The sequence below is a fragment of the Procambarus clarkii genome, chromosome 45 (genome assembly GCF_040958095.1).
Source record: "Procambarus clarkii isolate CNS0578487 chromosome 45, FALCON_Pclarkii_2.0, whole genome shotgun sequence".
NCBI classification, from domain to species: domain Eukaryota; kingdom Metazoa; phylum Arthropoda; class Malacostraca; order Decapoda; family Cambaridae; genus Procambarus; species Procambarus clarkii.
Window position 1 is genome coordinate 29,572,091 of NC_091194.1, and position 13,468 is coordinate 29,585,558.

Sequence of the window (13,468 nt, forward strand, 5' to 3'; positions counted from 1 at the left end):
CACCTTCCTAGGTGTCTCCCCCACACACACCCTCCTAGGTGTCTCCCCCACACACATCCTCCTAGGTGTCTCCCCCACACACACCCTCCTAGGTGTCTCCCACACACACACACCCTCCTAGGTGTCTCCCCCCCACACACACACCCTCCTAGGTGTCTCCCCCACACACACCCTCCTAGGTGTCTCCCCCGCACACACCCTCCTAGGTGTCTTCCACACACATACCCTCCTAGGTGTCTCCCCTCCCCACACACACACCCTCCTAGGTGTCTCCCCCACACACACCCTCCTAGGTGTCTCCCCCGCACACACCCTCCTAGGTGTCTTCCACACACACACCCTCCTAGGTGTCTCCCCTCCCCACACACACACCCTCCTAGGTGTCTCCCCCATACACATACACCCTCCTAGGTGTCTCCCCCCACACACACACCCTCCTAGGTGTCTCCCCCCCACACACACACCCTCCTAGGTGTCTCCCACACACACACCCTCCTAGGTGTCTCCCCTCCCCACACACACACCCTCCTAGGTGACCCCCCACACATATACACCCTCCTAGGTGTCTTCCACACACATACCCTCCTAGGTGTCTCCCCTCCCCACACACACACCCTCCTAGGTGTCTCCCCCACACACACCCTCCTAGGTGTCTCCCCCGCACACACCCTCCTAGGTGTCTTCCACACACACACCCTCCTAGGTGTCTCCCCTCCCCACACACACACCCTCCTAGGTGTCTCCCCCATACACATACACCCTCCTAGGTGTCTCCCCCACACACACACCCTCCTAGGTGTCTCCCCCCCACACACACACCCTCCTAGGTGTCTCCCACACACACACCCTCCTAGGTGTCTCCCCTCCCCACACACACACCCTCCTAGGTGACCCCCCACACATATACACCCTCCTAGGTGTCTCCCCACACACACACCCTCCAAGGTGTCTCCCAAACACAAACACACCCTCCTAGGTGTCTCCTACACACACACCCTCCAAGGTGTCTCCCCTCCCCACACACACACCCTCCTAGGTGTCCCCCCCACACACAAACACCCTCCTAGGTGTCTCCCCCACACACACACCCTCCTAAGTGTCTCCCCCGCACACACCCTCCTAGGTGTCTCCCACACACACACCCTCCTAGGTGTCTCCCACACACACACCCTCCTAGGTGTCTCCCCCCACACACACACCCTCCTAGGTGTCCCCCCCACACACATACACCCTCCTAGGTGTCTCCAACACACACACCCTACTAGGTGTCTCCCCTCCCCACACACACACCCTCCTAGGTGTCTCCCACACACACACCCTCCTAGGTGTCTCCCACACACACACCCTCCTAGGTGTCTCCCCCGCACACCCACATCCTCCTAGGTGTCTCCCCCCCCACACACACCCTCCTAGGTGTCTCCCCCGCACACACCCTCCTAGGTGTCTCCCACACACACACCCTCCTAGGTGTCTCTCCCACACACACCCTCCTAGGTGTCTCCCACACACACACACCCTCCTAGGTGTCTCCCCCCCACACACACACCCTCCTAGGTGTCACCCACACACACACCCTCCTAGGTGTCTCCCCCGCAGACACCCTCCTAGGTGTCTCCCACACACACACCCTCCTAGGTGTCTCCCCCACACACACACCCTCCTAGGTGTCTCCCACACACACACCCTCCTAGGTGTCTCCCACACACACACCCTCCTAGGTGTCTCCCCACACACACACCCTCCTAGGTGTCTCCCCCACACACACCCTCCTAGATGTCTCCCCCGCACACACCCTCCTAGGTGTCTCCCACACACACACCCTCCTAGGTGTCTCCCCTCCCCACACACACACCCTCCTAGGTGTCTCCCCATACACACACACCCTCCTAGGTGTCTCCCACACACACACCCTCCTAGGTGTCTCCCCCTACACACACACCCTCCTAGGTGTCACCCACACACACACCCTCCTAGGTGTCTCCCCCCACACACACACCCTCCTAGGTGTCTCCCACACACACACCCTCCTAGGTGTCTCCCCCCCTCACCCACATCCTCCTAGGTGTCTCCCCCCCCACACACACCCTCCTAGGTGTCTCCCACAAACACACCCTCCTAGGTGTCTCCCCCCCACACCCACACCCTCCTAGGTGTCTCCCCACACACACACACCCTCCTAGGTGTCTCCCACACACACACCCTCCTAGGTGTCTCCCCCCACACACACACCCTCCTAGGTGTCACCCACACACACACCCTCCTAGGTGTCTCCCACACACACACCCTCCTAGGTGTCTCCCACACACACACACACCCTCCTAGGTGTCTCCCCACACACACACCCTCCTAGGTGTCTCCCCCACACACAAACACCCTCCTAGGTGTCTCCCCACACACACACCCTCCTAGGTGTCTCCCACACACACACCCTCCTAGGTGTCTCCCCCCCCACACACACCCTCCTAGGTGTCTCCCCCCCACACACACACCCTCCTAGGTGTCTCCCACACACACACCCTCCTAGGTGTCTCCCCCCCACACACACCCTCCTAGGTGTCACCCACACACACACCCTCCTAGGTGTCTCCCACACACACACCCTCCTAGGTGTCTCCCACACACACACCCTCCTAGGTGTCTCCCACACACACACCCTCCTAGGTATCTCCCCACACACACACACCCTCCTAGGTGTCTCCCACACACACACCCTCCTAGGTGTCTCCCCCCACACACACACCCTCCTAGGTGTCTCCCACACACACACCCTCCTAGGTGTCTCCCACACACACACCCTCCTAGGTATCTCCCCACACACACACACCCTCCTAGGTGTCTCCCACACACACACCCTCCTAGGTGTCTCCCCCCCACACACACACCCTCCTAGGTGTCTCCCACACATACACTCTCCTAGGTGTCTCCCCCCCCACACACACCCTCCTAGGTGTCACCCACACACACACCCTCCTAGGTGTCTCCCCCCCACACACCCTCCTAGGTGTCTCCCCCCCACACACCCTCCTAGGTGTCTCCCCACACACACACACCCTCCTAGGTGTCTCCCACACACACACCCTCCTAGGTGTCTCCCCCCCACACACACCCTCCTAGGTGTCTCCCACACACACACCCTCCTAGGTGTCTCCCCCCCACACACACACCCTCCTAGGTGTCTCCCACACACACACTCTCCTAGGTGTCTCCCCCCCACACACACACCCTCCTAGGTGTCACACACACACACCCTCCTAGGTGTCTCCCACACACACACCCTCCTTGGTGTCTCCCCACACACACCCTCCTAGGTGTCTCCCCCCCACACACACACCCTCCTAGGTGTCTCCCACACACACACTCTCCTAGGTGTCTCCCCCCCACACACACACCCTCCTAGGTGTCACCCACACACACACCCTCCTAGGTGTCTCCCACACACACACCCTCCTAGGTGTCTCCCACACACACACCCTCCTAGGTGTCTCCCACACACACACCCTCCTAGGTGTCTCCCACACCCACACCCTCCTAGGTGTCTCCCCCCCACACACACCCTCCTAGGTGTCTCCCCACACACACCCTCCTAGGTGTCTCACCACACACACCCTCCTAGGTGTCTCCCCACACACACCCTCCTAGGTGTCTCCCCACACACACCCTCCTAGGTGTCTCCCCACGCACACACACCCTCCTAGGTGTCTCTACACACACACACACCTTCCTAGGTGTCTCTACACACACACACACACCCTCCAAGGGTGTCTCCCGACTTCCACCCTCCTTCGTGTCTTCCCTTATCACTCTCTCCAACGTCCTCCACACACTCCCAACGTGTGTGCTGGGTACACATCACCTTCCCTGTTGTCCACCATCCGATGTCTTCCTCTCCAACATCCTCCCCATGTCAGGGAGACACAGTGATGCCTGACAGTTGAGTGGAATTCGCTTTGGATTCGTAGTCCTGAGGTTCCGGGTTCGATCCCCGGTGTAGGCGGAGACAAATGGGCAAAATGTTTCTTTAACCCTGATTCCCTTGTTACCTAGCAGTAAATAGGTTCCTGTGAGTTAGACAGCTGCTTCCTGGGAGGGGGAGTAACAAAAATAGTCTTGGTCGAGGACCGGGCCGCGGGGAAACTAAGCCCTGAAATCATCTCAAGATAACCTTTTCTCCTCTTACAGGCTGTTAAGTGGGGGCAAATGGTTGCTCTGTGAGGGCCAGTAGCTAAGGTCAAGAAGTTCCTAAAATAGTGAGAGTTAGGTACGGCCCGGCCCCCAGGAAACACTTTCCAGCAACTAATACTTGTCTTAAATGAAAGTCTGCAGTCGTAAGGTTAATCACCTACTCCACTCCAAACAGGATGAGAGGATACTCCTAAACATTATTACTTATTTATTAAACCCTGTAATAACCTCTCCCCCCATATACAAAATACAATAAGTACTTTACCACTCTACCTAACATTAAACTCCTTGAATCCACATAGGCAGGATACAAGGCTTACAAAAGCAAACTAGGGTAAAGACTACTTTTCTAAAGGCACACTAGAACACACATAAGTAACACTGTAAACCTTTGCTCACGTGGTCTCTCGAGCCACCCTAGAGTACACTTAGGGTCACAGACTTAGTGAACACAAATAAATACACTCAAAACTTAGCTAATGGCACGGTAATACTATAATAAGATACTTAACTGGATAGAACATATAATACATAATAAGGAGAGAGAAGAGAGGAGAAGGAGAAAGGGTAAGACAACGGCCCACAAAGTCTCGTGACTGCCTAGTCCAGCAGCACAGCCTAGATGACTGGCCCAGCTCTCTGGCAGCTCTGATGGTTGCTGCCGGCCGATACTCAACTGATCGTACAGCAACAATCATTTCAAGTCTTCCCAGACATTTCTTTACTTGTTAGTTTAACAGTTCTAGGAATAGCTACCAACTAGCTCTATATTATATTTAATAATCAACAATCACAGAGTCTGCCTGCTCTGTGAGCAACAAGATTCTTCTTATGTCTGGCAAGGGAGACAGAAACAAAAGCATACCCATGATATAAGAAATCTTCAATGTAAATATTGTTGTTAATTAAATATCCCTCTTACATAATCCAATCTTATCAATTAATGTTCTAATATCTATTTAATTAGGAACAACCAATGCAAAATCCCTAAGTTAGGGTCTATCACTATCAGAATACTTGAGTGACTAATCCCCGCATGAATATAAAGAATCCAATTTGACCTCAGGCTTCCTGGCAAAGTGAATTAGGAATCACGGGTGGTAACACAGGCATACTTCCTATCTCCCCCACGTACACCGTCCTAGCCTCCCCACTCAGATTCCCTCTTTATCACACTCGTCACTCACCTTACCCATCTTGTTCCAGCACTCTAACCATTTTCTTAACATACTCTTAATTTTTGTAAACATATTCATTTCATACCATTCTCCACCTACACGTTCCCCCATTGGCTTCCCATATATTCATTTCCCATATTCCCAGCTCTCTTCAACAACAAGGATAGTTGGCGGGGCTCAAATAGCCCTCACTTCCTTGTAGTCACTGATAGGTAAGCACTGTAAGCAACTACCCCACTTTTTATCTTCACTGTAACCAAAAGTTTTTGCTCAGAATACAAATCGTCAGTCGAACGTTCGATTCGCATGTTAGTATCTCAATGTATTAATAGATCAATGAACTGTAAACCCTGTGGACTACACCCTGTGGACTACGCCCTGCGAACTAAACCCTATATTTCATATCCACTGGATTTTGTGAAGGGGTATTGAGGCCAACCTCCCTGCAAAGGGAGCATGTTGGCTAACTCTGACCCCCTTATGACACGCTCAATACCACCAACAGTAAATGCACAAAGTGATATTAGCCAAAAACATCTGACCTCCAACTTCTGGCAGACAGACAGACATTCACCTCTTTAGAATTAGTAGGAAAGATACTGACAGAGCACATATAAATATGATAGCGTGACCCTCATTATCTTAACATTTAAAATTCAAACCTCAATTACTCACCCATATTTAAGATCGAGGACGATGTCTCCTGACGAAGTCCTGTCGTGAACCTTCACACCCAGGAGTTGCGGTTCCTGAGCACATGATTTCATTTCTCGTAACTGTAAGTTAAATTTAGGCCAATCCTCGAAGGACTCTCTGATCTTAGGAACGATCAATTGTTGTAGGATATCCTCAATATGTACAGCAAGTGTAGGCCGCAGCAGCCTAAGAATCTGTTGAGAGAAGTTCAGGAAATTATTCACTCCGAACACTGATAATATTCGACCGAACAAAACATTCTCATCCTCTGAACTTTGCCAAGTCGTTTGGCAAAATGGAATGGAGTGGAAAATGCATATTCCAAATATAAATGGAAATCTTTACTTACATTTAGAGTGGAAAGATAATAATTATATAATTTTACTAAATATTATTCCCTATATCCTAATGCAATTTAGTGACACTACATATTATTAAATGAAATAAAAATACGGATAAGTATATGAAGTACATTTTAACATCTACTGTGGGGAATTTTGCCCAGTAGGAGTTTGAATACTGTTAAATTACCTGTAGAAATCTGCTTTAAAATTAATTAATTGAAGTGGACTGTATGACGTATATGGACTGTATTATATTGATTAGTCCTGCTGGGGTTATCCTTCCACAAGTTGGGGGTTAACAAGACTACAGTTTTTATGTTAGTTCTAAGGTTAAATAATTTATCTAGTGCTTAGCTCTAGAGTCGAAATCGCCTAATAATAGACAGTGGTTTCCTTCGGTCACAGATGATGAACCACAGTTGGTGGAGTCTTAATGGCAACTTGGGAAACCGCATGGTGCAACAGGCTGACTCGATATTAATTCTTCTTCTGAACGGCACCTACCAAATAATGTATCAGTAGTAAACTGCTACCTTTACACAGCGGATATTCAAATAAGATGAGTCTGCATTAATAATTAGGCTTACCCAGAGCGCATGCGTCATAACCTGGCAACGCTACAGAGATCATGATAATGGCCACTAACATAAACTACAACAATTGCTCGGAAATACCGCTTCCATGTTACGATGAGTTCGATGGTTAGGTGGAATGGTTTCTTTCCTGTAATAAGAACTTGGGAAATGTGCCTATTGTAAGCAATTAAGAGATAAAACGTAGAGGTGTCTTCTCTGCCAAGCACACAGGTCGTGTGCTTTCTGCCTAATGGCGTCACATCCCTCCCCAGCTGGGAATGCTAACTCAGCTTAGTTCAAAACTCGTCATTTTCTAAGTAGGAAGAGCGACGCTTGATTTACTGATTATTTAGTTGAAGTAACTATTATTAATTTAAGTACTCTTTTATCTCATTTAGTCTGCACACTGAAAGTTTTATGTTACTACAAGAGAGAGATTATTCGTATAGTGTATTTTGCATACGTGGCAACATCCCATTCTCTCATGAACGCTATCAGATCTGACAATCGACTTGAGAATGGTCCAGAACGGACCGAAACGTCGCCGTCCCTTCACTTCCTAGCATGTGGTCTGGTCAACATACTATCAAATCCGTTCGGTTTGAGAAGTTAGTGATATTAGTATGTACCTGACATAACCGTTTTAACTTGGTATATCAGGGGTTAGTAGATAAAGTGTTGAAATTTCCGATATCTACATCAAAACTTTGCAATTATGCATAAACAAACCAAAACCATAAGTGCATGATTTATTCCATGTAAGTTCACTACAGTTAAAGAAATAAAACTTTAATAAACAGACACACATAAGATATACACCTAACCATCCACACAAGAAATGCATACCTGATGTCGGAAATCCGAAACTAACATATTATCATTACTAAACGCAATAAGATGTTTTTAATTTACATTAGTTAGTCATAAAGGATTATAGAGAACGGGACATCTGTCACGTCATCAAAACATTAATTTAAGTTCAACAAGTATTCTTAAAAAACAGTCTAGTGATCAAACTTGATTGAAAAGTATTCTCTGTGATTTACTTAAAACAAATCTACCATAAAATTAAAGGCTTCATCCCATTGTTAAGAAAAGAGAGAAAATTGAACCATATTTCTCGGACACTAGGAGAGGACAGAGCCTGGGCGGACATTGAATGTAAACAATAGCCTCCCTGTGAAGCCTGTGATTTCGAGATGAGAAGCTCCCGGTGAGGTCTGTGATTTCGGATGTGTCGGAGTGGTCTAACCCTGTTTCTTGTACTTTTAGTCCCCTCCGTGGTGCTTCCTTGCCGTGGTGAGGGGCTCACGTACACCTCCCTGGGACCGGTGTGGGTTGCCTGTGCCCCCTCTTTGGATAGTGTACGCACCATGTAGGGGCCTTGTGAGCCATTGGACCACCCGCTGGAGGGATCGCCTGTGAGAGGCCGCCCTGAGTGGATGGTTGGGTGTCCAGGCTGGGGCGATAGGGGGACTGGGGTCTTAGGACCAGTGTGGGAGAATGAACGAAGTAATAGGACTCCTCTGTTAAAAAGGGGGAGCACCACTGGTGACGATGCACACTTCCTGTACTGGCCCGCGCTCGGCCTCCCTGGCTGCCCTGGTAGGTGGTATCCCTTGGTTCCAGGTCCCATCCCTTATATATTGGTTTGCTGCATGGATGACGACTTGACTTCTCTTACCCAGGTTCATGGGGTGGGCGACCAGGCCCCTGAGCCGGACCGTCCTGGAAGGCCGGGATCTGTAGCCTCCGCTACAGGACCCGGTTTAGGCCCAGACCGGACTCTTCCTCCCTGCTCCCCTCCCTCATCTGTGGTTGGGTCGTGCCCCAAGCCTGCTATGGTGACCGTCTCCTTCCCTTGCACGGCTCCATCTCTTCTTGTGACTACTGCACCTTTTGACCCGTCTCTCTCTAAGGGTTCTCATCGCCGTCCCCGCCACAGCCACTCTCGTATGCTCCCTTCCCATCCTAATTCGTTCCATACTTTGTTTGGTCCTGCTACGTGGATTAAGTACTTTGACCTCCAACCTTTGGATTCAACTCCTCCTGACGATTTTTCCCTTCATAGGCATCTTGTCGATTCCGTGGATGCCTCTGTCACCTTCAACCCCACACGTCTTGGTACTCGTGTCGTTGCTGCTCCTTCTCAGGATGCGGCCACTCGCTTGGCCGCCTTATCCTGCCTTGGCGAGACCCCTGTTCGGATCTTGAAGAGCGCTCGGTTGAATGCCAGTGTTGGCACTGTTCTCCTTCTGCACCATGTTGCGACCGGTGTTAGGGATCTCAAAGACTGCCACCAGGATATCAAGCATATTCTAGAGGCCCAGGGTCATTCTGTCCTCCAGGTGGATACATTTACTCGTCCCCCTCGTGGTCATCGCCATCTGCCGCTTCGGGTTGTGAAGGTTACCTTTGATGGTAGGACCCGTCCGCCTTCTGTCATTCTTGCTGATGCCAGATGCTTCGTTCAGCAGTATATTCCATCTCCTCGGCTCTGCAGTAGGTGCTGGAGGTTTGGACATGATGCCCTCAAATGCTCTAGTCCTGTCTCTCTCTGTCACCTGTGTGGAAACGAGGGTCACTCTAAGTTGGAGTGCACTTCTCCCCAGGCCCGCTGCCTCAATTTCGGTGAGGCCCACCCTACCTTCTCCCGTGCGTGTATTCGTTACAAACTTGAGGCGGCTGTCCTCAACTTGAAACACCGGGACCGTTTGTCTTTTCCTGGGGCTCGGCGCCAAGTTCGTCTCCCCTCTTTCGCTGGTGTCTCCTATGCTCGCGTGGTGTGTTCTTCCTCTCCTCGTCCTTCCCGCCTTCCTCAGTCTCACAACCGTTTCCGAGCCTTAGATCCGGACATGCCCACCAACACCTCCCCTGTTTCCCTCCGTTCTGTCCCGAAGGGTCCACCTCCTGGTGCTCTGTCTAGGGCTCCCCTTCTTTCTACTCAGTCTGTCACGTCTCCTGTGCCTTCTTTTTCCTCTCCCTCTAGTCCTCCTTCCCGTCATTCTCCTCTGTCTCTTGGCTCTCCACGCCGCCTGACTGTGCGGAAAGATGTCCATCGCTCTCCTGATGGTTGTGTTGTTCAATCTCGCTCTTCCTCTCCTATCGAGACGCTGGAGTCTGTTGCCCAGTACATTGCTGCTGGGACGCCTGTATCTTTGAGTCAGAAGCGGAAACCTGGCTCCTCTCCTTCCTCCTCTCCGGTCGGTAAGAAGGCTTCGCTTTCTTCTTCACCCCCTATCTCTGATTCTATCGCTCCTCCCCCTCCCGCTTCGGTGGTGGAGCCCCAAGTTCCTACCGTGGGGGTTTCTTTAGCCCCCGGTTCCATCTCAGTTACTGCCCTTGCTGAGATGCGCTCCCCTCTTTCTGCCCCTCCTCCTCCCCTTCCTTCTCCTCCTCCAGACCCTGCTCGTTCACCTCTGGTCTCTCCTCCTGCTTCTTTCCTTCCTTCTTTACTCAGTTGGCCCATGCCCCCTAACCCTGACTTCGCTGACCCTGATCCTGACCCTGTGCTTTTTTAGTGTGCTGTATTCCTTCTTCACCTTTGTTTCTTCTTTGCTCTCTGTTGTTCTCCGCTCTCTCTTTGCTGAGGTCTTTTCTTCAATGGAACATCCGTGGATTTTACGCCAATTTCCTTGACTTCCAACTTATTTCACAGTTTTCGCCCCTTTGTATCTGTCTCCAGGAGCCGATGCTTGGTGCTCGTCCTGGTCGCTTCCGTGGCTATTCTTTTCTCTCTCCCCCCCCCCCCCCCAGCAACAGCTGGGATCCATAATTCTTCTGCTCTCTTGATTTACTCCGATTTGTTCCCTTTGTCCCCTTACTTTTTTCCTCGCCTCTCCACTGTTCTGCCGCCCGTGTCTTTGTGCGTAGATGGTACACGGTTTGTTCCATTTATTCCCCCCCCCCCCCCACTGTCCCACTTTCTCTTCCCGATCTTAAACATCTCCTAGACTTCTTGCCTGAGCCTGTGCTCCTGCTGGGTGATTTCAATTGTCGTCATGCCCTTTGGGGTGATGTGCTGACAAACACCCGGTGTCGCCTCCTTGAACCTTTCATCCTCTCTTCTTCCCTGTCCCTTCTTAATTCTGGTGAGCCCACTCATTTGGACTCTCGGACTCGCTCTCTTTCTTGTCTCGATCTTTCTCTGTGCTCGTCATCCCTTTCCTTGGATTTTGGGTGGCGGGTCCTTGATGATCTCCATGGCAGTGACCATTTTCCTATCCTTGTTACTTTTTTCTCTTTTCGCCCTCCTCTCTCCTTCCCTAGGTGGCGGTTTGCCGAGGCTGACTGGCGCCTGTTTACTCTCCGTGCTACTATTTCCGACCTTTCCGTTCTGCCTCTCCCTCGCGCCCTCCTTCTTTTCATGACACTATCTTTAATGCTGCCCTCCACTCTATTCCTCGCTCTTCTTCTTGGGGAATGGGGAAGTGCGTTCCCTGGTGGAATGTGGACTGTGCTCGGGCTGTCCGCTGTAAGCGTGCAGCCTGGAAGAGACATCGCCACCGGCAGATGGTTGAGTCTTTTCTTTTGTTTCGGAAGGTGAGTGCGGTGGCTCGTAGGACCATCCGTGCGGCTAAACGTGCTTGCTGGGCGTTTTATGTCTCCACCATTACATCCGAAACTCCTCTCCCACTGGTCTGGAAGCGTATCCGCAAGATTGTGGGTAAGTTCGTTCCCAATGTCTCACCGGTCCTTCGCCTCCCTGGTGCTATTGTGGCAGACTCGTTGCAGGTCGCGACCGAACTGGGTTCCCATTTTTCCTCTGTTAGTTCTGGTTCTCATCTTCCCCAATCCTTCCTTCTTCGTAAGCCTATTCTTGAATCTCATCCTTTAAATTTCTGTACTTATCTTCACCTTTCCTATTATGATCCCTTCTCTCTCTCTCTGAGCTTCAGTCTGCCCTAGCCCTTTGCGGTTCTACAGCAGCCGGCTCTGATGGCATTCATTATGAAATGCTTCGCCATCTCCCTCCGTGCACGTCTCAGTATTTACTGAATCTGTACAATCGAGTCTGGGAGTCGTCGTCAGTTCCTGAAGACTGGCTCGATGCTGTTATCCTCCCTGTTCGGAAATCAGGGTCTCTCGGGTCATCCCCCAAGGACTTCCGCCCTATTGCTCTCATGAGTTGTGTCTGCAAGCTCTTTGAACGTATGGTCAACGTTCGTTTGATGTGGTTCTTAGAACACTATCACCACCTCTTCCCTTCTCAATTTGGTTTTCGCAAGTGCCGCAGCACAACGGATGTCCCGGTGAACTTGGAGGTCTATATTCGTACTGCTTTTGCTGCGAAGACCTCCGTTGTTGCCGTCCTTTTTGACCTGGAAAAGGCTTACGACACTACCTTGCGATATCATATTCTGTCTCAACTTCATTCTTTGGCCTTCGTGGGAACCTCCCTCTCTTCCTCCAGAGCTGCCTCTCTTGTCGTTCCTTTCGTGTGCGGCTTGGTACCACTCTCTCTGCCCCTTTTCGGCAGTATGAAGGTGTGCCCCAGGGTAGTGTTCTGAGCTCTTTTTCTAGTTGCCCTCAACGGTCTTCTTTCCTCTCTTCCTTCTGGCGTCTTCTCCGCTCTCTATGTTGATGATCTTACCCTTTGCTGTCGGGGTGGTGATTCGCCTCTCCTTCAACGGCGGCTTCAACTTGCGATTGATGCCGTGTCGTCTTGGGCCACCGATCATGGCTTCAAGTTCTCTGCGTCTAAGACTTGTACTATGACTTTTACTCGGAAGCATGTCGTTCTTCGTCCCTCTTTATCGCTTTATGGTCATCCCATTGTGTACAGGGATTCCTCACAGCTTTTGGGGTTAGTCTTTGACACTCGTTTGTCTTACCCAGCCCATATCTCTTACCTCCGTGTTGAATGTTGTAAGGCCCTTAACCTTCTTAAGGTTTTGTCCCATACTTCTTGGGGAGCAGATAGGCGCACACTCCTCTATTTGCACTCCTCTCTCGTCCTGTCTAAACTCAATTAAGGTTGCCCTGCATATTCTTCTGCTTCTCCTTCTACTCTTTGCCGTCTTGATGCTTTGCACCATACTGGGTTGCGTCTCAGCTCTGGTGCCTTTCGTTCGACTCCAGCCCTCAGTTTGTATGTTGACACTGGCTTTCGCTCTTCAGGACCGCTGTGATCGCTACTGTCTTCGCTATCTTGCGCGGTCTTTACACCATCCTTCCTCTCGCCTCTGACTTGCTTTGACTTTTCCTCCTCCTGTAGCACCTGTTCCTCTTCATCGTCTCCCTCTTTCTGTCCGGTTATCTCGCTTACAGAATTCTCTTTCTGTTCATATTTCTAATGTTTCTCCTCATATTGTTCCTTCCTTGCCTCCGTGGAGTCCCCCCTTGCCAAGTTTTGTACGTCCTTGACTTGTATTACTAAAGCCTTTATCCCTCCTACAATTCTGAAAAGCCTCTTCCTTGAGCACTTTTCTTCACACTCCCACTCTATTTCCATCTTCACCGATGGGTCTAAGTCTGTGGACGGTGTGGGCTA

The 13,468-nt window shown here is 50.8% G+C and overlaps 1 protein-coding gene across 2 annotated transcripts in view; it reads right to left on the reverse strand.

Moving 5' to 3' along the window:
- The window catches only part of LOC138349749 (extended synaptotagmin-3-like), a 493,790-nt gene that overhangs the window by 437,012 nt on the left and 43,310 nt on the right, over window positions 1-13,468 (reverse strand). For both annotated transcript variants that reach the window (XM_069300993.1, XM_069300992.1), the window contains exon 3: window positions 6,036-6,250. In XM_069300993.1, coding sequence (XP_069157094.1) covers window positions 6,036-6,250 — 215 coding nt within the window. The remainder of the gene's footprint in view (window positions 1-6,035; window positions 6,251-13,468) is intronic.